General features: G+C 44.3%; 1 protein-coding gene across 1 annotated transcript in view; it reads left to right on the forward strand.

The window, feature by feature from the left end:
• Positions 1-1,069: 1,069 nt before the first annotated feature.
• emid1 (EMI domain containing 1) overlaps positions 1,070-26,765 on the forward strand; it is a 98,058-nt gene continuing 72,362 nt past the window's right edge. Inside the window, exons 1-3 of the mRNA XM_055161458.1 lie at positions 1,070-1,433; positions 13,552-13,665; positions 14,329-14,435. Of these exons, the coding sequence (XP_055017433.1) occupies positions 1,252-1,433; positions 13,552-13,665; positions 14,329-14,435 (403 nt within the window). The 5' untranslated portion in view covers positions 1,070-1,251. The remainder of the gene's footprint in view (positions 1,434-13,551; positions 13,666-14,328; positions 14,436-26,765) is intronic.

Here is a 26,765-nt window from a genome sequence, read left to right on the forward strand (position 1 = left end):
CCAATAATCAAATATAACAGTACATCAATATCCAGTGTTGGGGAGTAACAGATTACATGTAGTGGAGTTACGTAATCAGAGTACAAATTATGAGTAACTGTATTCAGTTACAGTTACTGTTTCAGTGAGTGGTAATTGGATTACAGTTACTTTGTTAAAATAAATGGATAACACTGTGGTATTTTCCTGTTTTCACATTCTGGGCTATAGCTCTCCCCTAAACCAGGTCTAAACCAGGTCTAAACCAGGTCTAAACCAGGACTAAAACCAGGTCTAAACCAGGACTAAACCAGGACTAAACCAGGACTAAACCAGGTCTAAACCAGGACTAAACCAGGTCTAAACCAGGACTAAAACCAGGTCTAAAAATAAGTCTAAACCAGGACTAAACCAGGACTAAACCAGGTCTAAACCAGGTCTAAACCAGGATTTAACAGTATTAAATCATGCTGCATGGATCGTGTCAGCACCTCAGTTACATCACAGCAGTATTTATACACCACCTAAGCCTAATTGTTTATCCTAACAGTAGACAGGCTAATAACAAAGAATTACTCAAACATGTGTGAATGAAACAAAACACAACCCCGGGTTTGTTTTCAATGAGATAACACCATTGTAGCGTGGTTTAAAGAGTCACTTTTGCGTAATAAAAGAGCATTAAAAATGACAACAGCGCAGTGTAGTCCGCTCTCTTGTCATGTTTTCCTTTAAAACGACGACACATAGACCTACCTTTTGTGTCATCAATAACACAAGACAAAGTTCAGCAGCTCCGTTAGAAAACTTTAGAAAGTCCCAAACCGGAGCCTGGAGCACACGGATGGACAGCGGCACCTCCTTTTACGCACGCGTTGTACCCAGCGAAGAGGAGAGGAAGGGAGAGGAGGAGCCGCTCCAACGAACCCACCAGGACTCCACCATTGTCCCGAGTGAAGTGGGCCGGACCCGAGTGCACCGGAGCACTTTAAAAGCACCCGAAGAACCGAGCGCGGAGGAGACGGGAGGAGGAGGAGGAGGAGCTGTCCACGCTACGAGACGAGGCCACCGCTCCTGAGACGCTGCCTTACCGATACCGTGCGTGTGCGTGTGAAGTGTGAAGTGTGCTCGTGCGTGAACGGGATGTGCGTACGGTCCAAGTGGAGTCCCTGAGCCCCGCTGACACACGCTGCGTCCTCCGCTCTTCAGCCGATTTGAGTCTCTTGTTTTCGGGGCGCTCTTCCCAACTTTGCCGCTTGTGCCGTGGAGGACATGGGGACTCAGAAGTGCTCACTGCCCGCGGGTTGGAGGTGTAGGTGGTGGTGGAGGAGGACGCTGGTGGTGTGGACCGTAGCGGTGTTTTGGATGAGCTCTGCCGCCGACGGGACATGGAAGACCGGGTTGTACAAGGAGCAGAGCCCGGCGGGAGCGCACACCTCCGTATATCACAAGAGGTAAGACACGCAACTAAACACTCGTCTGTACGCACATCCATCTAGGACTGCACCAGGACTGAACCAGGACTAAACCAGGACTACTCCAGAAGTACACCAGGACCTCCCCAGGACAAAATCAGGACTTCACCAGGACCAAACTAGGACTATTCCAGATCTAAACCAGCAATACACTGGGATTTAACCGGGAGCAAACCAGAACTAGACCTGGACAAAACCACGACTACATCAGTACTACATCAGGACTAAACCAGGACTACACAAGAACTAAACCAGGACCAGAGCTAAGGTCTCACCTCAGACCAAACCAAAGTTGAAGTAAGGATACATAAACATCAGTCACAAATCCTAGCCAAGACTCAACTGGGACTAAAACAAAAACTCATGGACCGTCCAGGACCAAACCAGAACTAAACCAAGAGGACTAAGTGAACCAGGAGAAAGCCAGGTCTAAACTAAAGGACTGCATCAGTTCTAAAGCCAGACTAAACCATGACTAAACCAGGATCCAATCAGGACTTAGTCAATCTTAACCCAAACTGTGAGTAAATAACAACTAAACCAAGACATAAAGAAGACTCCTCATGTCTTAGACCACAGCAGGACTCAACCAGGACTAAAGCAGAAATAACCAGGACTAAAGCTAAACTAAACAAGGACTAAATCAGGACTAAACCAGGACTAAACTTAGACCAAACCTGGTCTTGAGTTCTGCAGGCCGCCGTAGCTTGTTTGTAGACAAAAACACTCTCAGGTCACATCCATCTCCATCACAGCGCTTTGTGCCGGCGACGTGTGTTTCCTGAGCGCAGCTATGGAGACAGTTATACAATGTATAGTACAAACTATAGTACAAACTATAGTACAAACTATACTACAAACTATACTACAAACTATACTACAAACTATAGTACAAACTATAGTACAAACTATAGTACAGTCTATGGTACACTGTGTGTACAGTGTGTGTGCAGTGTGTGTACAGTGTACAGTGTCTTTACAGTGTGTGTGTACAGTGTGTGTACAGTGTGTGTGTACAGTGTGTGTACAGTGTGTGTACAGTGTGTGTGTGTACAGTGTACAGTGTGGTGTACAGTGTGTGTGTACAGTGTACAGTGTGTGTGTACAGTGTGTGTGTACAGTGTGTGTGTACAGTGTACAGTGTGTGTGTACAGTGTGTGTGTACAGTGTGTGTGTGTGTGTGTGTACAGTGTGTGTGTACAGTGTGTGTGTGTACAGTGTGTGTGTACAGTGTGTGTGTACAGTGTGTACAGTGTGTGTGTACAGTGTGTGTGTACAGTGTGTGTGTACAGTGTGTGTGTACAGTGTACAGTGTGTAGTGTGTGTGTACAGTGTGTGTGTACAGTGTACAGTGTGTGTGTACAGTGTGTGTGTACAGTGTGTGTGTACAGTGTGTGTGTACAGTGTACAGTGTGTGTGTACAGTGTGTGTGTACAGTGTGTGTGTACAGTGTGTTTTTCTGATACAGAGTACGGTGCATGCTTCAATAGTATGAACGTACATACACATACAGTCTGATCAATGTCATGGTTCACATAAGGTTCCCACTGGGAAATCTGTCCTCTGCATTTGACCATCCTTCAGTGTCACCTGGGACAGATCTGGAGCTAGTCTTGGTCAGGAGTACCTATGTTTTAAGTTGATGGGGGAAACTGGAGTGAAACCCCCCAGACACAGGGAGAACATGCAAACTCCCCACAGAAAGACCAGAGTGACCTGGGGATTGAACCCAGCACCTTCTTGCTGTAAAGCATGAGTGGTAACCACTCATCCCCCGTGCCTGTCGAGCGGAGGCCTGTCCCCCTTCTGTTTCTGTCTTTGTAGTAAAGTGTGGACTCTTAAGTGTCCCCCACAGAGACTGTGAGTGTGTCTTTTGTCCTCAGGAAATGCCCCACCAATAAAGATTAGCACAGAGCAGTGGGTAGTCCTCTCTTTGTCTCATAAAGCTGTCATGCACACTGATATATGGATGGAGAGATGACAGAGAGATAAACAGAATGTCATGGGTTTATCATTTCATCCTTTTATTTTTCTGTTGAATCCATTTATCATTAGATCACAAAAGTGAACATGAGGATTTTCCATTAGTCAGATGAAGATCCAGTGATGCCACTTGTGAACATCTCCAGAACTTTTTCATCAAACACACAGAGACGGTGTTGCCCCTGAACTCTGCTGTGTCTGCTCCTCTGTTTACCAAACACAGCTGGGACGTCCCCCACATCTGTGCTCCTGAGATGGACAGTTTACAGCAGGGTGGGCCCCGGAGCCTGGGTCAGAGGGTGAGGGGACACCTGCTCTCTGTAGGATCTACTGATGTGGGACGATTGTGGAGGAGGCAGCACACACACACACACACACACACACACGAACATACACACACACACACACACACACACACACACACACACACACACACACACACACACACGAACATACACACACACACACACGCACAAACGCACACACACACACGTACATACACACACGCACACACGCACACACACAGACACACACACAAACACACACACACACATACATACACACACGCACACACACACATGCACAGACACACACACAAACACACACACACACACATACATACACACACGCACACACACACACGCACACACACACAGACACACACACACACACACAAACACACACACACACGTACATACACACACGAACATACACACACACACACGCACAAACGCACACGCACACGAACATACACACACACACACGCACAAACGCACACACACACACGTACATACACACACGCACACACACACACGCACACACACAGACACACACACACACACGTACATACACACACGCACACACACACACGCACACACACAGACACAGACACGCACAAACGCACACGTACATACACACACGCACACACACACACGTACATACACACACGTACATGCACCCACGCACACACACAAACGCACACACACACGCACACACACAGACACGCACACACACACACGTACATGCACCCATGCACACACACACGTACATACACACGCACGCACACACGCACACACACACGTACATACACACACACGCACACACAGACACAGACACACGTACATGCACCCACGCACAGACACACACACACACACACACGTACATACACACACACGCACACAGACACACACGTACATGCACCCACGCACACACACACACACACACACACACACAGACAGACACACACACACACACAGACAGACACACACACACACACACACACACACACACACAGACACACACACACACACACACACACAGACAGACACACACACACACACACACAGACAGGGCTAGAGGACAGTCGTGTCTGTGGGTCTTGTGCTGCACTTTCTCCTTCACGTCGTTTCATCTGAACACTTGGATTTTTAGATTGTTGCTTTCAGCTTTTTTGCAACACATAATAATAAGATGCGATAATAAGGAAGATTGGTTCCTGAGTTAAAGCGAGTGGTTGTCTAAGACCAAAGTTTAGTGAAATATAAAAAGAATCCTTTATGTATCACTTAAATGTACAGTTACAGTACCACACTAACACTGCTGTTGCCGCAGACTCACTTTGTGTCTGAGGTGCTCATTAGTACTGTATGTCAGTTAGTCCTATTCACCATCTGACCAGAAGGTTGATGGTTCAAATCTTGCTTGATGTTCATTGTGTCCCTGTGGAAGACACTGCCCGCTCTCTGCCAACCTGCTGTGCATCTGCGTGAGAACAGTGTGACTGTATAAAGCTGAGGTCAGCGTGGTCAGTTGGACCTGAGCTGGGTCTTGTGACTGGATCGGACTGGAGAAAAAGTCCCCTGATAATCCAGACCAGAGCCGTCCTCTGAGCAGAGCTGAGGGGCCGAGGGCTGAGGGGCCGAGGGCTGAGGGGCCGAGCTGCTTAGCATGGAGAGGAAAGGGTGGGACTCAGAGCATCAAAAACAAACCAAAACACATAATATGTTGTTTTTCAAATATAAATTTCATCTAAATTTGTAATTTGCGTCATACATGATCTTGCCTCAGTATGTCTCGTATGTGACTGTGTGAGCAGGAGGAGTGGAGGTCTGCACTGGTTGCATCATTAGACTGTGGATGTGCTGAGGGAAGTCTTCTGTCTGCTGTTGAAAAACTACACTGGTCTGGTAGACTCTCCTGAGAGCATCATTACCCATCATCCCCTACTCTGCTCACTTGACCTTTGACTTCTGAACCCTGGAGGAAGCACCTCTCCCCTTGTCTGCTCCCTTAGTCAAAGTAATGAAGAAGAATGAGATTTCCTTTTGAACTTGGTGTTTCAAGAGCCTGTTCTCTTTTTTCTTCCTGTATTTTAGTGAGATTCCTCTTGCCGCAGTACAGATATACTGTATCAGAGGAAGAAGAAGGCCCCTGTGTACTGTCTGCATGTTTATAATTCAGTGTTTAATCATCCCACAATCAGGAAGTGTGTGGTTAGAATCGTAGTTGTTAGCATTACCGTGCAGAGGGAGTATTACACTATGGGATTTAAGCTGCACATAACAACACAACATATTTAGATCCCCATGTGCCCTTTACTTTTTTTTAAATGTTATATTGCACAAAAACAATGTATTAATATGTTTAATGAGCTGGTGGTAATCCCCCCTCTTTTGCTCTCTGCGCTAAGTCTCTCTTCCTTCAGAGTGCTATCTAATGAAACTACTGCCCATCAAGTTTGTGAAGTTGCTGTGCACAGTTTTGTATCATGTTTTTACATATTTAGAGCATGGGTGATGATCGATACTATTAATCAGTTATTATCAGTTTTTAAAAAGTTTTCACCATTCTGCAGCATTGTACATCAAGTACATCAACCTCATCGGGCAGTATGACATCATCACATTCTAGAATCTGAAACCCCCAACACTGTCGACCCATTTCTCTAACATTGGCTCCAGTGTGCTGTTTTGAAAAGAAGAAAAAAAAAAACAAGCTTGGACAGACAAAGCATAACTTTGTGTAAAAGCTGTCATAATACGCCTTCTTCAAATCAGGCCTGAACGATCTGGTAACATGTGTAACTGCCATATTTCTGACAAGCGTTGTGATTGTGATTGATATCTTAATAATGTGATTCTGTTCAAAGTTTACATTTTAAACACATCCAGAAGAATTGACAAAAGACAGAAATCTGAGCTGACAAACTAATACAAGAATCACATTTTCAGAACATGTTTGTTTGTACACATCTACACTACAGGATTAAATGTTTTTTAGACAGAATAAAACAGGAGATTTACTTATTAATGGAGGAAATGATGATGCGTCCACTCAACTGCCATTTGAATTCTATCTGAAGCAGGCAGGACTTGGCTGGTCCTCATACTTGTGCCTTGGTTTCTTGGATCTTCTGAAAACAAGATCCATCATGAAGAACCTCCCTGTGCTTGCACAATCATGTTGTCAAACTAACATTTCAAACTTGATTTCGAGACTAAGGAACAGACTCGGTTCAATCCTGATTCTGATACCACAATGATAATAAAAACACTCTTTGTTTAGAAAATGGAATGTGATTTAGAACATTCAATTGTGCTACTTTCTTTTCTACTTCCCTGTGGGCTTATATGTGTGTAAACACTCAGTTTTCCAACTTTTGTTGTTCATTTGGAGTAGATGTGTTTGGTCCAGGGGCAGGACTCTGCTCCATGACACACTGATGTCACTCAAACAGAATATATATATATTTATATTATCTTAATAAATCAACTCTAAATATAATATGTATGTGAATTATATACATAATTAAGGTTGATGTCAACAATTCACATTTTTGTGGCTAGAGCTAAAGCTTTTGCAAAAGCACAACTACTTTATGTTTATCATCAGCTTTTTCCACATTTATTTCATTTTTCTGTGCCTCTGCGTTGCACTTGAACCTCTCTTCATGTGATGTGCTCAGTTTGGCCTGTGTTGATGATGATCTGGAAATATCAGTTTTTATCTTTAGACAAGTGGTGAGTTAGTTTGATACTAGAATTCAATGTTTATCAGATTTTTTTTAAGTTTGGACCTTTCTGCTGCATGGAGACCTCCAAGCTGGTTTGTGCAGCCAGGAGTACTCACTCTCCTCTCACTCTCTCTCACTCTCTCTCACTCTCCTCTCACTCTCCTCTCACTCTTCTCTCACTCTTCTCTCACTCTCCTCTTACTCTTCTCTCACTCTCATCTAATTCTTCTCTCACTCATATCTCACTCTTCTCTCACTCTCCTCTCACTCTTCTCTCACTCTCCTCTCACTCTCCTCTCACTCTTCTCTCACTCTTCTCTCACTCTCCTCTTACTCTTCTCTCACTCTCATCTAATTCTTCTCTCACTCATATCTCACTCTTCTCTCACTCATCTCTCACTCTTCTCTCACTCTTCTCTCACTCTCCTCTCACTCTCCTCTCACTCATATCTCACTCTCCTCTCACTCTCCTCTCACTTTTCTCTCAATCTCCTCGCACTCTCCTCTAACTCTTCTCTCACTCTCCTCTCACTCGTCTCTCACTTTTCTCTCACTCTCCTCTAACTCTTCTTTCACTCTTCTCTCACTCTTCTTTCACTCTTCTCTCACTCTCCTCTCACTCTTCTCTCACTCTCCTCTCACTCTCTCTTCTCTCACTCTTCTCTCACTCTCCTCTCACTCTCCTCTCACTCATATCTCACTCTCCTCTCACTCTCCTCTCACTTTTCTCTCAATCTCCTCGCACTCTCCTCTAACTCTTCTCTCACTCTCCTCTCACTCGTCTCTCACTTTTCTCTCACTCTCCTCTAACTCTTCTTTCACTCTTCTCTCACTCTTCTTTCACTCTTCTCTCACTCTCCTCTCACTCTTCTCTCACTCTCCTCTCACTCTGCCCTCACTCTCCTCTAACTCTTCTCTCACTCTCCCCTCACTCTCCTCTCACTCTCCTCTCACTCTTCTCTAACTCTCCTCTCACTCCTCTAACTCTTCTCTCACTCTCCTCTCACTCTTCTCTCACTCTCCTCTAACTCTTCTCTCACTCTCCTCTCACTTTTCTCTCACTCTCCTCTAACTCTTCTCTCACTCTTCTCTCACTTTTCTCTCACTCTCCTCTAACTCTCCTCTCACTCTCCTCTAACTCTTCTCTCACTCTCCTCTCACTCTTCTTTCACTCTCCTCTCACTCTCCTCTAACTCTTCTCTCACTCTCCTCTCACTCTTCTTTCACTCTCCTCTAACTCTCCTCTCACTCTCCCCTCACTCTCCTCTAACTCTTCTCTCACTCTCCTCTCACTCTCCCCTCACTCTCCTCTAACTCTTCTCTCACTCTCCCCTCACTCTCCTCTCACTCTTCTCTAACTCTCCTCTCACTCCTCTAACTCTTCTCTCACTCTCCTCTCACTCGTCTCCCACTTTTCTCTCACTCTCCTCTCACTCTTCTTTCACTCTCCTCTCACTCTCCTCTAACTCTTCTCTCACTCTCCTCTCACTCTTCTTTCACTCTCCTCTAACTCTTCTCTCACTCTCCCCTCACTCTCCTCTAATTCTTCTCTCACTCTCCCCTCACTCTCCTCTCACTCTTCTCTAACTCTCCTCTCACTCCTCTAACTCTTCTCTCACTCTCCTCTAACTCTTCTCTCACTCTCCTCTCACTCTTCTCTCACTTTTTTTCTCACTCTCCTCTAACTCTTCTCTCACTCTCCTCTAACTCTTCTCTCACTCTCCTCTCACTCTTCTCTCACTTTTTTTCTCACTCTCCTCTAACTCTTCTCTCACTCTCCTCTCACTCTCCTCTCACTCTCCTCTAACTCTTCTCTCACTCTTCTCTCACTCTGATCTGTGCGTCAGGCCTGGGCTCTGGAATCCAAATGTTGTGCTGGGGCGGCTGTGGTTGGCACTTCCTCTGGCCTATAATCGCATAAGTACAAGACAAAGCAGAGAGCCCATAAACCCATTCTCCGCTTCCCCTGCGCCTCCCGCAGTTTCTAGCTGCTCCCAGGTGGAGCATCCAAATGGTCTGGGAACCTCTGTGTGCCAAAGCTGTAGAACCCCCTACCCCCTTCGGTTTTCCACCTAAAGCCAATAGCATGACCTGCTACTACTTACATGCAGTGGTCCATAGAAACAGAATGGGTCGTACTGTCTGTTATGCTTTGACCAAAACACAACTCTTTGTAAGATTCAGATTTAAAATTCCATAAACATGACCCAATTGTGTCCCCAGATATGAAACATGCTCAAATCAAATATAGTTTTTACTGAGAACAGCAAATAAGAAGTAATGCTGATGCATTCTTATTTACAAAAACATTGGACTCGATGACCAAGTTGTTCATGTTATTATTTGGTGTTTTGGTTCAAGATGATTATCCAATCAAAAAGCAGAATGAGCCTCACGTGATTCTCTCATGTGGGTCGACAGTTTCAAAGCTGAAATCCAGTTGGTTTAAACCTAAAACGTCTCTCTGATCTGAATGGTCACCAAACCCCAGCACCTGCACCAGTCATGAGTCAGTGCTAATGCAGCCTCTGCAGCTCAGGGAGGAAATTCTGGAGGTTCTGAGCTTCACACGAGGCCTGGTCTGTTCATAAACTGTGAATGAGACAAACTTGGATGTGTCTCTGTCTGCAGGTGATGGCTCTGTTGACACAGGTTCAAATGTGTGCTACTTTCAAACAGTAAACGAACAGATAGTGTCTTTAACACTGAGGGGGTTAGACTAACCCTAACTGAAGACTGAAAAGTGTTAATTTAGGTTGATTTGGGCTTTAAAAGTGCCCTTTAAATTGTTCATGTATGAACTTGACCATACTGCTGCACCCACAGACTCATCTCCAGATCTTAAGCCAGAATCTTGGCCAGGACTTTGGCACATTGGTACAGTGGTTAGCACTCTTACCTTACAGAAAATCCCGGGTCCCCTGGAAGTCACTCCTAGGTGGTGCTGTGTGTGTGGAATTGGCATGTTCTCCCTGTGCCTGTGGAGGTTTCTTCATAGTGCTTTGGTTTCCACTTGCGCTAAAAGCATTTACAACAGGCTCTTGCGTGGCTCCTTTGCCTGCTCATTTCACACTTCACCAGCGTGCCTCTTACATGGTACATTTTCTGTCCTGTACCTGTGTGATCCACCACACATGTGCAGCCTGTGGAGGATTTCCTCTGCTCGTGGGAACGCTGTCTGCTCTTGTCTGTCTCTCATGAGGGCTCGAAATGTGCTCCTGTCTGCTCCTGTCACTGTTTCATGAGAGACTAACTGTGCTCCTGTCTGCTCCTGTCGCTGTTTTGTGAGGGACCTGCTCCTGCCTCAGGCCCTGGGTTTGTGTGACAAACATAAGGACCTCCACACTGCCAGCCCGGGCAGACTGCAGAGCACTGGCACAGGAACACACACACACACTACCACTCCCACCACACCAGCCCCCACCAACAACATGGTTTATAGTTCAGACATGAGTTCAAATAGGTAGTGACTATGGCTAAGGTTAGGATCAGTCTCCAGGAAATTAATAGAAGTCGATGGAATGTGCCCAAGAAGCATGGAAACCCAACATGTATGTGTGTGTGACTGTGTGTGTGTGTGTGATAGTGTTTGTGGATTGGTGTGTCTGGCTCCGTCCACACACACTTGGATAGATTTATAGACACATGACAGAAGCATATGGACTTCCTGCTGTCCTCACTGAGCACTGTGCTGTTTAAGCCTCTTTGTCATGTTAGCATGCTAGTGGAGCCTTGTGCACAGACACAAGTACAGGATGTAAAGTAAAAACTCTAAACTGCCTTTAAACTATGATCCCGCTGATACCATGGGACTCCCTCACTCAAAAAAGTAACTAATTAATGTAACTAATTCCTACTCATTCATAGGTCAGTAGTTTAGTCAGTTAATTGGTCGATGGAGTCTCGACCAAAATGTAATTTAGACGATGAGGATTTTGGGGAATTGCCGACCTTACCTTCGTAAGAGGCGGAGCTGAGCCGATCCTTTCTCCTGCGATCACCTTCATCCCCACAGTGAGTCCTGTTTCTGTTCTGGTTTAGTCCCGGTTTAGTCCTCCTCTTCAGTCCTGGAATCAGTCCTGGGTTAATTCTGGTTTAGTCTTGGTTCAGTTCGTGGCGTAGGCAGCGCAAACTGATGTAATCTCAGGTTAACGGGCGGGTGTGGTGCTGTACTGCAGGACTCTGCGCTGTAGGACTCCATTACGAAATTAATTAATCTTCGGTTACATAAAGAAGAAGCAAAATAACAAAAGGACGACAGCTGCAATGAGTTTTAAGAAGGAGGCAAAAAGGGTTAACTGTCCTGTGTGAGAAAAGTGTATAAAGTGTGTGCTGAGGGGTTTTGCAGACTTAAAACAGATAGAATCATTGTAAATTATAAAGTTGACTACTATCGCGGGTTATTTTTAGAACGTATAAATGAGGGACCACTGTTCTATTTTCTGCATAAAGAGTGGTTTTTGCATGAGCTCTCCCTGCAGGTGTAGTCTAGTATGTGCAGTTTGAGTCAGATACATAGAGATATGTGATAGTTTTGAGAGCTTTGGCCACACCCCCTTTTAGTCGACCAATCGATCAGCAGCATAAGTCTTTACTTCACCAAGAATTTATTTAGTCAACCACAGCTGTACAATTGACAGATAATGGCCTTACAGAAAATGACTCGACTTTTTGTCTCACAACTGCCTCTGTTCCTTTCTACACCTACAAACAGCACGACATCAGCTGCTCTGACTGGACACAGCTCCGAGAATGTGCAGACTGAAGTTTAAAACAATGTTATTCAGCAGAGTGTACTGCTTAAAAAGGGGGTATTATACAAAAATCCACTTTTTGGCGCTTTCTGTGTTATTACGTTGTTCCCTCATCAAGAGTTTTTAGATGTCAGACATACATGTTCTAAATGGTTTGCAAATGTCCAAAGTTATCCCTCACTTACTTTATGCATTCTGAGCATCCTGATTACTCACCGTGATGACTCACTTTCACACATCAGAGTGGTAATGCTAACAGCAACTAGCATGCTAACTGCCAGCTTCTGATTCCAGGACAATAAAACACTTGATTCGATGTAGACAGAACACAGAGGTCACGGACACTTTGATGGAATCATATTTTCCGAGTTTGATCCAGGCCTGTAGTGTTGACCTGACTGTAAACCTGATGTCATGTCTCTGCATGGACCCACCTCATGCCCAAAGCAAACACAGCCCCACGCCACTGTCAACACCTCCCACAATGCACTGGGGCTGAGCAAAGGGTTGAACGAAGAGATGAGCGAAGGCCAGAAAACAGGAGTTTGAGGAGGAGGACAAGAGTCAACAGAACACCCTAATTAATGTGTGAAGAATTTCAGATTGACTGGAAAATGCAAGCTAATGCTGCATCATGTAACTTTTCTGTTGGCAGGTTGGTGACCTGTTTGTCTCCATGGAGATGTTATGGAGATGGAGATGTTATTGCTGTGTTCCACAGGATACTGTTAAAAAAAACCCTGAGAAGTACAGCTGCCATAGTGGGCATGGGGCAAAACTGTTGTTGTGTCCAAGACACTTTACCTATTGCCTAATATGAATATATGTGTGTGTGTGTGTGTGTGTGTGGGTGGGTGTGTGTGTGTGGGTGCTGGTGGGAGGGGTTAATCATTTCCATCAGTCTGCCCCGGGGCAGCTGTGGCTACAATATTATCTGACCACCTCTGAGAGAACGAAGAATGTACCAAATGTGGAAAAGGGCTTTTTATACATGTGGCCAGTAGAGGGTGTCCACACACTCTGTGTCCTCTGTGTCCACACACTGTCTCTCACGTGTCCTCTGTGTCCTGTATGTCCACACACTGTCTCTCACGTGTCCTCTGTGTCCTCTGTGTCCTGTATGTCCACACACTGTCTCTCACGTGTCCTCTGTGTCCTGTATGTCCACACACTGTCTCTCACGTGTCCTCTGTGTCCTCTGTGTCCTGTATGTCCACACACTGTCTCTCACGTGTCCTCTGTGTCCTCTGTGTCCTGTATGTCCACACACTGTCTCTCACGTGTCCTCTGTGTCCTCTGTGTCCTGTATGTCCACACACTGTCTCTCACGTGTCCTCTGTGTCCACAGGAACTGGTGTCCCCACACGGTGACAAAGACAGTGACGTGTCAGGTGCACAATGGGACGGTGGTGCAGAGGGTGTACCAGAGCTGCCGCTGGCCGCAGGGCTGCTCCGGGGGCAGGTCAGACTCTCCACACTCACATGTCTCAGGTTTTTGTGTTTTTGTGTCAAGCATAAATTCTGATACAAAAAAGTTACACAAGTAAACTCAGATAAACAGTTAAAGGTCACATATTATGCTACATTGCCTTTTTTGAGCTTTTTACCATATCAAAAAACAGTCCTTGTCAAAAAACAGTACTCGAGTTCTATTTTGCTTTGTTCATACTTGTTTAATTAATCCAAAGTTGTCGTTCTCTGAGCCTCAAAAATGCTTTATTCACATTTTGCCAGTTTAGTTGCATCATAGATAAAACTCTGGACTTCTGCACGGCCACGTCCATAAACCATCATCGGAGTCAAACTTACAGCTCAGTTAGAATAGCATGGCTCTGCTTAGAGTTCACTGGGATAAGGACTTCATGTTTACTTTCTGATTGGTCATTCCCGTTGCAAACAGCAGAGGGAGCTCTAACTCAGAAATGCCTCACTGGAAATGGAGGTATAGTTTATAAAGTGTATTTTCCAAATGTAGACATTATTTCCCCCAAAATGCAATGAGCAAATGAGTGAGAAAAAGCATGTTTGAAAGGAATTAAAGCCACAAGAATGCAACCTAAATGCTCTTTCCACATCTGCCCTTTACAGTTTTGAACCTAAAGCATGTTTGTGTGTGTGTGCACAGTTATCGAACTGTGGTGCGGCCGTCCTATAAGCTGGTGTACCGCACCGTCACCTCTCTGGAGTGGAAGTGCTGCCCGGGCTATAGTGGACCTGCCTGTACTGACCACAGTGAGTCTGCACACACATACACACACACACACACACACTGACTCTGCTGACCTTTGTGGTGCTTTGGACGATGCAGCGGTCTCCTCCCTCTGTACTATGTGACCACAGCACTCACATACAGAGCTGCTCGTGTGTGTGGATCTGAGTCACTATTTTGAGGCTTGATAAAATGGACTTACACTCAGACTTGGGACTGGACTTGGACTTGATCCTTGAGACTTGAGATGACTTTGTGCATGTCCCCAGTCAGTCACATGCACTTTTAGTGATGTGGTCATACCGTCTTGTCAAAGTCTGATCTCGTCAGCTCTCAGAGACTAAGCGGGGCCGGGCCTGGTTAGGACTTGGAGATCTCTGGGAATTCCAGGTGCCATAGTGGGACATCAGTGGAACAACTGCCATTGTGTCCTTAGGCAAGACACATCACCCACCTTGTCTAGTATGAATGTGGTGCTTGAAAGTGAGTGTTGGTTGTGTTCCTGACACAAGCTGTATGAGATATTTAAGATTCAAGCAGAGAGTGTGTTTTAGTCTGAACTGTTCTGGTTGAACATCTGAGTAAGAAACACAGTACTTTGGTTTTTACATCTTCTTTTGTTACTTGTGTCGTTCTAAATGGTCATATATTCTTGTGATTTGATTGTGTGAGTCTTGGTAATAACATTGTAATAATGGTATTTGGAGCTTCATATCCTCTGAGATGGCACAGGGGGTTTGGGGCCCCTAACTGAGGAGCCACCTTACTTGGCCCACACTGTGTAGTGTGGGGCCCCTGATTGAGGAGCCACCTGACCCACACCTGTACTTGAGTCGGACTTGGTTTAGATTTCCCTGGTTCTGCTGGAGAGCGCTGTTACATAAGGCCGCCTGTGTGTTCTGCAGCAGGGGCCCGAAACCAGATCTGCCCCCTCTCCACCCCCTCCCCTTTCTCTCTCCTCCTCTCTCCCTTCTCTCTCTCCCCTCTCTCGTCCTCCTCCCTCTCTTTGTCTCTCTTTCTCCTCTCCGCCTCTCTCCTCCTTTCTCCACCCCTTCCCTCTCTCTCACTCTCCTCTCTCTCCTTCCCTCTCCCTTGTCTCTCTCTCTGTTCTCTCCTCGTCTCTCCTCTCTTTTTCTTATGAGGGCAGACTAGACTTCTTTTAGCTGCCATTGTGTCATTTACAGCCCCAGACAGCCCCTCCCTCTGCGGGTGCCATGCCAGCGGTGGTGGGGCGAGGCTGGGGCGAGGGCAGGGGGAGGGGGGCTGGTACTCTGTGGGTGGATGTAATACTGGAATTGCTCAGTTAAAGGTTTTCTGCTTGAAGAGCTTGAAGGAGCACAAAGCAACTCATCTAGATTCCATGGAGATGATATTGATTGTGTCGAATGTTCCACAGTTTGGCCAGACTTCCATGCAGACCATCAGGTTTCAGGTCAGATCTGTGGAGCGGCGTCCCACTCACTGTATGAATGTTTTTGTCAATAAAATGAAAGACTATACAGAGATGTATTTACCTTGTTGACAGGTTTCAGATGTTGCTAATGGTCCCAAGGGTCGGCTCTGCTGACATGTTCACACACTTTAAGTTCTGGAAGTTCTTGAGTTTCTGGAGGTCTTTGAGATTCTGGAGGTTCTGGAGCTGTGAGCTATACTATAAACATGTGCACTGTGGAGCTCAGGAATGCTCCACAGTGCACATGTTTATAGTCTGAAAGTTTTGGGTTTTGGTTGTCCCTCACATTCAAAAGGTTCCTGAGATTCTGGAGCTCCAAGCTGTGATGGGGGTTGGGAGTGTTCTGCACAGCTGTCTCTGCTCCACAGACAGTCCATAGTGCACATCCACAGGCTGGAGGTTCTTGAGGTTCTGCAGTTTCTGAATATTCTGGAGGTACTGGCGCTCTGAGCTTTGGTGAGGCTTGAGGAACGTCTTGGAGGTTCTGGAGGTCCTGGAGGTTCTGCAGCACCAATGGGGTTCAGGAATGCTCCACAGACAGTCCACAGCGCACATGTTCTCAGGCTGTGGGCAGAGGCTTTGTTGTGGTGAGCTCTGTACCCTCTCGCTGTGAGGCCTGTGGAGGAGCCTCGTAAAGACACATTTATGAGGTTGTGTTGGAGCTGTCTGCACTGGGACGAAACAGTTTGAAGCTGTTAAATGTGAGTTATTTTGTAAAATCACAGTAAGTGCTTCAGGTGGTGTAACCAGAGGCTGGTGAGGTGGCTCCATACAATTTTACGACTACCAACTTTCCTACTATTACTAAGTAAACTACTACACTGGGTTTACTTGAGTCATTTCCCTTTGACTTTGCAGTAGACGTCTAGTTGAGCCATCCTCTACTTGGACTAGTTTGAGAGGACAAGTCCTTCACCCACTCAGATCTGATGTTTACAGCAGCAGCTCAGAGGGGCTACACATGACACTTGTGAACTACAGCATCTTTTATCCGACTTTGTTTGAAGTGAATGTGGCCAGAACCAGGGCCAGATGCATGTGGACGTGGCACATTGTACTGGGGGCCCTGGGCTAGGGCCCTTTTGCTGGGGCCTCTCATGTGGGTTTGGGTCTGACCCTGTGGATGTGGCTCCAGTCCAGTCTGACCACAACACCACAACACTGCAGCTGGCACAGGCTGGCACAGGCTGGCAGCGTGGTGGCAGGGTGGAGGGTGGGTCAAATGGTTTGGGCACACTCACATGGGCCTGTTCAAAGCACTTTATATAAAGGCAGCACAATATGTCCTGATCTAATGAAACTCACACTTTTGTACAACTGTCACATCACAAAAGCTGTGATTGTATTTATTATTCTTATGTCCCAAACCTGCTTAAGTTTGTAGTTTAATCTTCTATAAACATGCTCTGAAATTTAATGAACTGAAATCTGATTTGAAAACATAAATCGCAAATGTAATAGCAAATGCAACACACAAATCACAGTTAATGTCTTGCTCAAGGACACTACTATATACTCTAGTACATACTATAATAGGAGCTTGGATATTAAGGGAACCTAACTTCTACTTCACATGTTGAAACTGTTGTGTTTAATGATAACTAAAAATGGAACTGTGAGGTCAGTGTAAGTACGTCTCAGGGGGTGTGAACTGGTGACGGGGAAAACAAGGTTGATCAGCAAAATGGCATCTTGAATATAAGCGATTAAAATGACTCAAACATGCACACATCACTCCAAATACAACTTCAGAGAGTAAATTGTGAAGGGAAACTAATACAACATGGTTGAAAGTTGTGAAAAGTCCCTTTTGCAGGAACAGTCAGTGTGACCCGGTCTGACCCGGGGTAATGGAGGGGAATGATACGGTTAAGCCGTTTCAGAGCCTCCTTCAGGATGTCGGGGGGAGGGGGGGATTAGCCACTTAAGATAGCCCCAGATCAGAGGCAGCGCTGAGCCAGACTGACAGTTGTGTTTGGGGGGCCCCTCCTCTCATAGGGGCCACCAGTGAGAGAGAGAGAGAGAGAAGGGGAGAGAAGAAAGAGTAAGAGAGAGAGAGTAGAGGGAAGGTGGGGGGCTAAAGGGAAAAAGGACAGAGACAGATGAGGAGGGAGAGAGGGTGAGAGAATGAGGCTGAGTGAGAGACAGAGGGGGGAGGATAGAGAGTGGGAGCCAAGAGAAAAATAAGTAATAAGTAGAGAAAAAAGAAGGAGGGAGAGAGAGAGAGGCAGAGAAGAAAAGAGTGGAGAGAGTGGAAGACAAGAGAGAGAAAGAAGAGAAAGATAAAGGAGAGACCAGAAGTTGGATAGAGACAGATGAGGAGGGAGGGAGAGGAGGGGGGAGGATAGAGCAGGGGAGAGAGGGAGGTAGAGTTACCTGGCCACCAAGAACCACACGCTTTGTCAAAACTTTACAAAGACGAGTGAATCTGAAGCAGTATCCTGTTCCCCTGATTTCAGAGGCCATGATTGACAGGTGGATTAACCAATCAGAGAGACACGTGGTCCGTTCATATCAAAACAAACATGGCTGGGACTGAGAAACAGCATGGATTTTTGACATTTTTTAACAAAGCACCAAACTATTATTTAACTCAGACAAAAGAAGATCTATATTTTGTTCTAAATTATACAATAATTTTGAAGAGTAGTCTTCTGCAGGTTTTTCATGCTCTATGGTCCAGTTACAAATCCTTCTGGAGTTAAACAGAATGTAGAATTGACTGGCTGCTCAGAAAGAGTTAGAGAGGTTGGGGGAGTAGACAAAGTGAAACAAGAGAAAGAGAGGTGGAGGCGAGAGGTCCCTGTTTGGTGAACCCTTGCGCAGCAAGATAGATTCTCATGATACTACTACACAACACCACGACTCTACAAAGTAAACATGGCAGTGCTGGTGGACAGTGATGGCAGCTGATAACCCCCTTAATGCTCAAATATAATTTGTATTGCAAAAACAGTTACATTGGTTTATGGACATGTCCCATCTCCAGCACAACACTTATTTTGGCTTTAAGTTGGATATGACATTTTGACAGGTTTGCTGTGATTGGTGGGTGGACACTCAGTCAGTTCATTCAATCAGCTGTAATTCTGCTGTAAATCCCTCCTTTTTTCTAAAAGCTTTCAGTGAGAGATGTTCCAGATGGATCAAGTGTAGAACTCTGTTCAGAGTGATACACATATGAATGTGGAGAGTCTCCCACCTTCACTGTGACCATGTGAGGACAAACAAAGAGTTCAAAAGCAGTTCTGTGCAGTATAATATAGAATATATAATCATTATATACACTAGGAGAACATGCAAACTCAGCACTGAGCCTGTATCTCTTTATTTGAGATGCAGGTGTTCCATGTAGAGCAGACTTAACCTGTACTGCTAAGTAACATAGATGGTTACAGAAAGGACATAAGCACAAAATCTGTGACCTGGAGCAGAGTGTCGGCCATGAAGCCAAAGGGAGTAGTCTGAACAGATCTATACACGGCATAAATAAGGCAGCAGGTTTCTCATGCATGTGGGTATTGTCTTACTGGGAAGGGTGGGAAGGGCTCTGTAGTGGAAGTCCTCCTAAGTGTTCACAGATGGAGCTGATTTGATAGTCTGTAGGTCTGGTACAGGTCTGGTGCAGGTCTGGTGCAGGTCTGGTAGAAGTCTGGTACAGGTCTGGTGCAGGTCTGGTGCAGGTCTGGTTCAGGTCTGGTACAGGTCTGGTGCAGGTCTGGTACAGGTCTGGTGCAGGTCTGGTACAGGTCTGGTGCAGGTCTGGTGCAGGTCTGGTTCAGGTCTGGTGCAGGTCTGGTGCAGGTCTGGTGCAGGTCTGGTGCAGGTCTGGTGCAGGTCTGGTTCAGGTCTGGTACAGGTCTGGTGCAGGTCTGGTACAGGTCTGGTGCAGGTCTGGTACAGGTCTGGTGCAGGTCTGGTTAGCCTTGTTTCCATAGGGCCGTGACTTTTTACTCACCACTCCGACCCTTTTGAGGGGTCCCAAGCAGACTGCTGGAGGTATTACCTTCCATGGGAGTCTGGCACAAGTAGGACCCTAGAGCGGCTTGTGGGGACGGGGTTAGACACGCCTCCACACTGTCACTGGAAGACCAGCAGGATACCAGTAGCGGTGCACACTAGGCACAACATAAACAGGGGTAACCTCACTGTAGTCGCTGCTCGTGTCTCTGTAGTCACCATCAATGTGGAGCTGAATGACAGAAAGCAGCATCTTGTCTGGGAGCCTGTTCTGAATCCAAACATGGTGCTCTTGATGAAGATCTCTGCTCGTTCTTGTGGTGCTGTTCGTCAGTGTTGATGCTCCTTTAACACTGGTCTTTTGATATCTGTGCAGCAGCTCATGATGCTGCAGCCTTACGTGTCTTACAGACCTGTGTCATGCCCCTGGTCATGGAAACGCTCCCTGGGTGGGGGTGCCCCCCCATAACAGTCCTACCCTTAGTGGTCCAGGTCTGGTACAGGTCTAAGTGTGGGACAGGTCTGGTACAGTCACTCTCTATATTTAGCATTATACATTTTGCTCTTATTTATTTGAACAAACTTAGTTGCTGTTTTTCAAAAGTCATTTACCGTCTTTACTTCATGCACATTTAGTATTTTACAATTAAAATGAATAACACATGTTTTAACTAATTAAAGCAGACAAACAAATACCTTAGATGACACCATCTCATGATGTCATCAGGTGGTGAGCCAGGAAATAGTTTCACCTTGAATCAGGGCTGCATGAGTTTTACTGGTTTCCACTGAGGCGTTAATAAATGTTATACTTTTTCAAACATATGATATTTTTTTATATTGTTACTTAAAAAGGTTATTAGACAAAAAACTTTAGCGCTTTCTCCCATGTTATAACATTGCTCCCACATCACATGCCTGAAGAGGTTCTAGATGTCATCCATGCATGTTTGAGTAATCTAGTGATCTCCCCTAGGCTCTTTTGAAACCCTCTTTATGGGTTAGGGTTAGGATTAGCTGTAAGATTGTGTTTAAGGCTCTGCCCACAGGCCGAGTCCCCCATGCTCCCACACGACAATTCTGTACAAACATACAAACACATGATACAAAAGTGCACACAGCAACCTGACAAACCTGACGTGATGTGCAGGAGTTTCAGTTGTGGGGTGCACCTTGACTGTGTTGTAATAGTGCTCTGAAAGGGGAGTGAACAGAGAGACTGGACCATGTCTCTGTCAAAGACAAAACTGAAACTTTTGTAATATATTGTGTTCAGTGAATATATTTATATGTATTTTATATTTTATAACATACCACATTTCACACTGTCACTGTTTACACGTGTGTATAGCACTCATGTGTAAAGTACTTGTGTGTATAGTGCGTGTATGTATAGTACGCACATGTATAGTACGTGTTTGTATAGTACGTGTGCGTAGTGTGTGTATGGTACTCATGTGTATATACTATGTGTACAGTATTCATGTGTATATAGTACTGTTTGTTTATAGTACAGATGTGTATAATATGTGTGTATATACTATGCGTATGTGTATCGTGCACGTGTGTATAGTGCATGTGTGTGTATTATGTGTGAGTTTATAGTACATGCATGTGTATAGTATGTGTGTGTATGATACGTATGTATATGGTACATGTGTGTATGGTACGTGTGTGTATATACTATGCTCATGTGCATTATATGCGTGTGTATAGTACATGTGTGTATAGTACATGTGTGTATATACTATGCACATGTGTATTATATGCGTGTGTATAGTACATGTGTGTATAGTACGTGTGTGTATATACTATGCACATGTGTATTATATGCGTGTGTATAGTACTTGTGTGTATAGTACGTGTGTGTTTGGTACGTGTGTATATACTATGCACATGTGTATTATATGCGTGTGTATAGTACATGTGTGTATAGTACGTGTGTGTATATACTATGCACATGTGTATTATATGCGTGTGTATAGTACTTGTGTGTATAGTACGTGTGTGTTTGGTACGTGTGTGTATATACTATGCACATGTGTATTATATGCGTGTGTATAGTACATGTGTGTATAGTACGTGTGTGTATATACTATGCACATGTGTATTATATGCGTGTGTATAGTACTTGTGTGTATAGTACGTGTGTGTTTGGTACGTGTGTGTATATACTTTGCACATGTGTATTATATGCGTGTGTATAGTACTTGTGTGTATAGTACGTGTGTGTTTGGTACGTGTGTGTATATACTATGCACATGTGTATTATATGTGTGTGTATAGTACATGTGTGTATGGTACGTGTGTGTATATACTATGCACATGTGTATTATATGCGTGTGTATAGTACATGTGTGTATAGTACGTGTGTGTATATACTATGCACATGTGTATTATATGCGTGTGTATAGTACTTGTGTGTATAGTACGTGTGTGTTTGGTACGTGTGTGTATATACTTTGCACATGTGTATTATATGCGTGTGTATAGTACTTGTGTGTATAGTACGTGTGTGTTTGGTACGTGTGTGTATATACTATGCACATGTGTATTATATGTGTGTGTATAGTACATGTGTGTATGGTACGTGTGTGTATATACTATGCGTATGTGTATCGTACGCGTTCGTAAAGTGCATGTGTATAGTATGTGTGTGTGTTTGGGGGAGAGGGGTTGGAGCAGGGGGTGCAGCTTGTTTTACCCCCACCCGCGGGTGTTGCCAGGCTGTATCTCGGCGCTGCACCCCACTCGGCGCGGCCCGCACAGCTGTGATGAGCTGAGCGCAGTAATCTAATCTGTTTGCACGGCTCAGGGGGGGCTTATCGCACGTGTACAGTCCAAACATGAGACAGGCCCCTGGCAAGGGAGGGGGCACAGGGAAGAGGGAGTTAAGAGGGAGGGAAGAGGGGGGAAGTAGAAGCCAATTCCTCCAGAGCTCTGTGCACACGGCTCGAGCTGTCCTCCATTTTTTGGTGTTACAAAGTTCACATAATAAAAAGCAAAGAGAATCTGAATCTCTGACAGTTTTGTATAAGTTGGGTTGATGCAGAGACAAAGCTACTCACTTATGTTTGATACTCTGGCTGCGTAGGACTTAGATCCAGTCTGTATAGGACATAGATCCAGTCTGTATGAGATATAGGGTCAGTCTGTATGGGACATAGATCCAGTCTGTATGAGACATAGGGTCAGTCTGTATGGGACATAGATCCAGTCTGTATGAGACATAGGGTCAGTCTGTATGGGACATAGGGTCAGTCTGTATGGGACATAGGGTCAGTCTGTATGGGACATAGGGTCACTCTGTATGGGACATAGGGTCACTCTGTATGGGACATAGGGTCACTCTGTATGGGACATAGGGTCAGTCTGTATGGGTTATAGGGTCAGTCTGCAGAACCATAACTGCTTGTGCTGTCTGACACTTCGTATTAGATACTGAGTGTTGTTTTTGACCTGAATATATATTTTCCTCAGAACTTGTAGATGAGTCAAACCCAACTGCTTCCCATTGAAAACATGTTAAAGATTTATACAGCCCACTTTCTGAAGATATGCTTGTTATGGTTTATTTATTATTTCCTAGTGCTTTTTGTACCAGTGGAAAGAGCAGAGCATCTCCCTCACACCAGGGGAGAGTTCTGTCCTCAAAAAGCAAGAAGTGTGTGCCCCTGGTCCTGTACTCAGGGACATGCACTAACACACACATATTATGTTATACTCCACTTATGTTATAGTCTGGCTATATAATTTGTAAATAAAGGTCACAAAATGGACTCATGAGAGCTTCAAGCCATGTTAGAATGTCAGAAACAGACCTGGAGTTGTGTTTTGTTTGATTAACTCTTTATTATTAATCTGTTTACATATCCAACACTCAAAATGTTCTGTTCCACCTTGTGATGTCATGGAGCTGTGTTTTCATGTTAACAGCTCCTCTGAATGTTTTCTGTTTGAGAGAAGAACTCAGCCTAAATGTGCAGGGTTTGTGTGTTAAACATGTGTGAATGAAACAAAACACAACTCTGGGTCTGTTTGTGATGAGGAAACTACATTGTAACAGATCAGAAAAAAAAAACAAAAAACTTCATATAGGCTCTTTAAAGAAAAAGTACAGTTCCTCATGTATTCTTGAGTTCATGGCCTTTGCTGATTTTAACTCTATACAAATGGAGCTCTACAGAGAGGATTTACTCATATATTAAAGGACCTGTACCCGAAAGTGGAGCAAAAAGTGTCAAAATATGTTGGACAAGCAGCTCTTGAGGTCAGTTTAAGTTTGTTGTGTTCTGTCTGTGTCTAATTATGAAGCGTTTTATTGTCCAATAATCAGGAAGTGAGTGTTAACCTCCTAGTTGTTGTTATTCTGGTGGTAAAACTTCGCTCTGGCCTCTGAGGGTTGTGAAAGGCACTTTTAAATGTCAAAGCTTTTTAAATGAACTAGTTCTATTTTTGATATTGTTAAGACAAAATCAGGTGGGGCGCCTTTATTGATTCATTCTGATTTGAGCAAATGCAGAACACAAAAGAAATGTACATACTGTATCTAACCTGTTAGATTGTGATTAATTTACATCCAAGACAAAATTGTTGTATATTTTAACCCTCTCCAGGCAGGCGTTGCAGATTTGCAACAGCTAAATGCCAATTACCTACTTACTCCACATCCATATTTTATGAGCCTTTTTTACTCAGGAGCCTTTTTTCCCATCCATGCTGATAAACGTGGACGATGCAGACTGTGCAAGAATGACTACACACAAACGGCCTGCCAGAAGTACAAAGTACTTTTGTTCTTTACAAAAGATAAATATTGTTTCTTGGAGAACCACACAAAAAAGTGATGTTGTTCTGCCACTGTAAAGCTGTTACACTGAGTTTTTTGTTTTCATTATTATGAAAAGTGGTAAACACATAAACTTAGCGCTCATATCATTTTCAGTCTTCAGTGTTAATTTACAACACTGGACCAATGCTGCAAATCTGCAACATCTCAGAACACACTGGATGTGAAGGTCTCTCAATAAAAAAGTCAGGATTGTATATTACTACCCCATATGATCATTTTCCCCAAATATCAGATTTTTCATGATACAAAAAATGTATTTGAGCCTGAGAGGGTTAAGACATGTACAACAAACAAATACCTTTTTTCCCCTTCAAACTAAACTTATTGTGTGAGCATTCTGATTCCTTCGCCTTCCCACCCCAGCCACACTTTTGACTCTTTTAAATCCCAGGAAGAAAACAGGAAGTGAGAGCAGCCTCCACATGTGCGCTCCACATTGCGGGGTGCCTCTCACTCTACTCCATCCCAGATCTGTTCGAACTGCATATGGTTCATCGTCGTCTCCAGTGATAAATTGTCTTGGCGCCGTTGCACACGAGCAGTTGTATCCAACAAGTCGCCCAACTTGACAGTTTTGCAGGGATTGCTTTTCTCCAATTATTTTAGTGAGATGACTCCACCTCCTTGCAGTCTCGCAGGCAGGTATGAACCATGAGTCATGTCAAGTGGTATACAAGCCTTAGTGTAGGTCACTGGTAAATCAGTTTTTATATCAGAATCATATCCTCTGACACAATGATCCAATACTCTTTCACCAGGAACCACCATTCCTGTAGCACTCGAGGTCAACATCAGTTTTACAGCGTGTTTGTCAGTGTCAAATAAAGCACTTATATTTTGGTCAATGGATGTGGTGTCACTTTAGGAATAAGGTATCACATATACCACTGTAGTATCTCGTCCACTGGAGTTTTCTTTGAAGACACCCATACTCATAGTATCGTAGAAGTTAAGAGCTTCACATCTGATGCCACAGCTCTAGTGTCTTCTTGTTCAGTGACCACCACATCTTCCCTTTTGAAATGAAAAAATTTGTTTACAATCCATCACACCGTGTCCACGCTTGAAACAGCCATAACTCAAGGCTCTTTTCTTAATGTACGTTCTTTGTTCACTGATAGGTAGCTCCTTGAATTTACTGCATGGAGGTCGATGGTGGCCCTCTTACAAAAGACACAAGCAAGCCCTTGGATTCTTGGAGCTGTTGTCAACGGTCTTTCTGTAACAGTTTGAGTCGTTAGGTTAGAGTGACCGTTAGGGTATATTGGCTCTTGGTTTTCTTCTCTGGTTGGTTCTTTGAGTATCGGTGGAATCGAGTGTGTGGAGAGAAGACTGCATCAAGCCTGATGAAGGTGACAAAGTCCTTAAAACTTGGGAAGATGTTTTTTGTTCCATTAAGGTTTGAGTTACCTGCCTATTCCAGCTGGCTGTAGCCCAATCTGGTAGATTTGAAATTCATTTTTAGTTTTCTTTGCAATCATTCAGCCCTGTGACATGCTGCATTGCTTCTAGACAGGTGATGAGGAAGTCAGAGTAACTTAGACCTTCTGCATCTTTGGGATGGATTTTGGGCCAGTTATTAATGCACTCTCAGAAGGCTCTTTGGATTGTGAATGGATGACCAAATCTTTGATTTATTTTTTCAATGCATCTGAGAAGGCTTCATTATCATTTCGAAAAAATGTTCCTTCCAAAACCTGTCTGGCTGGTCCACCGACACATTTCTTGAGATAATAGTGTTTATTTGGCTGGGTTAAAACATACCTTTTTACTAAAGCCTTTTGTTAATTGTATTTTATTCTTGTTTTATCTTAAAAATTCCTGCACTGGTTTTAGCTTGATCCACTGTTTCTGATGCACCTTTTTACTCATTGTTTTTACCTGTAGCACTTTGAGATTATTTTATGTAAAGTGCAATATAAATAAAATGTATTATTATTATTATTATTATTATTGAGCGGCTGATAAGTGCTGTAAATGCAGCTTTCCATTCAACAAATTTGATTTTATTGCCGGTGAAAACAAAAGGTTCAGGAGTTGGGAGGCGATTCATGATTAAATTGTCTTGCATTTGAGTCATGGAGGCAA

Source organism: Boleophthalmus pectinirostris, unplaced genomic scaffold, assembly GCF_026225935.1.
Source record: "Boleophthalmus pectinirostris isolate CB_2022bp ecotype Guang Dong unplaced genomic scaffold, ASM2622593v1 HiC_scaffold_4, whole genome shotgun sequence".
Taxonomy (NCBI): domain Eukaryota; kingdom Metazoa; phylum Chordata; class Actinopteri; order Gobiiformes; family Gobiidae; genus Boleophthalmus; species Boleophthalmus pectinirostris.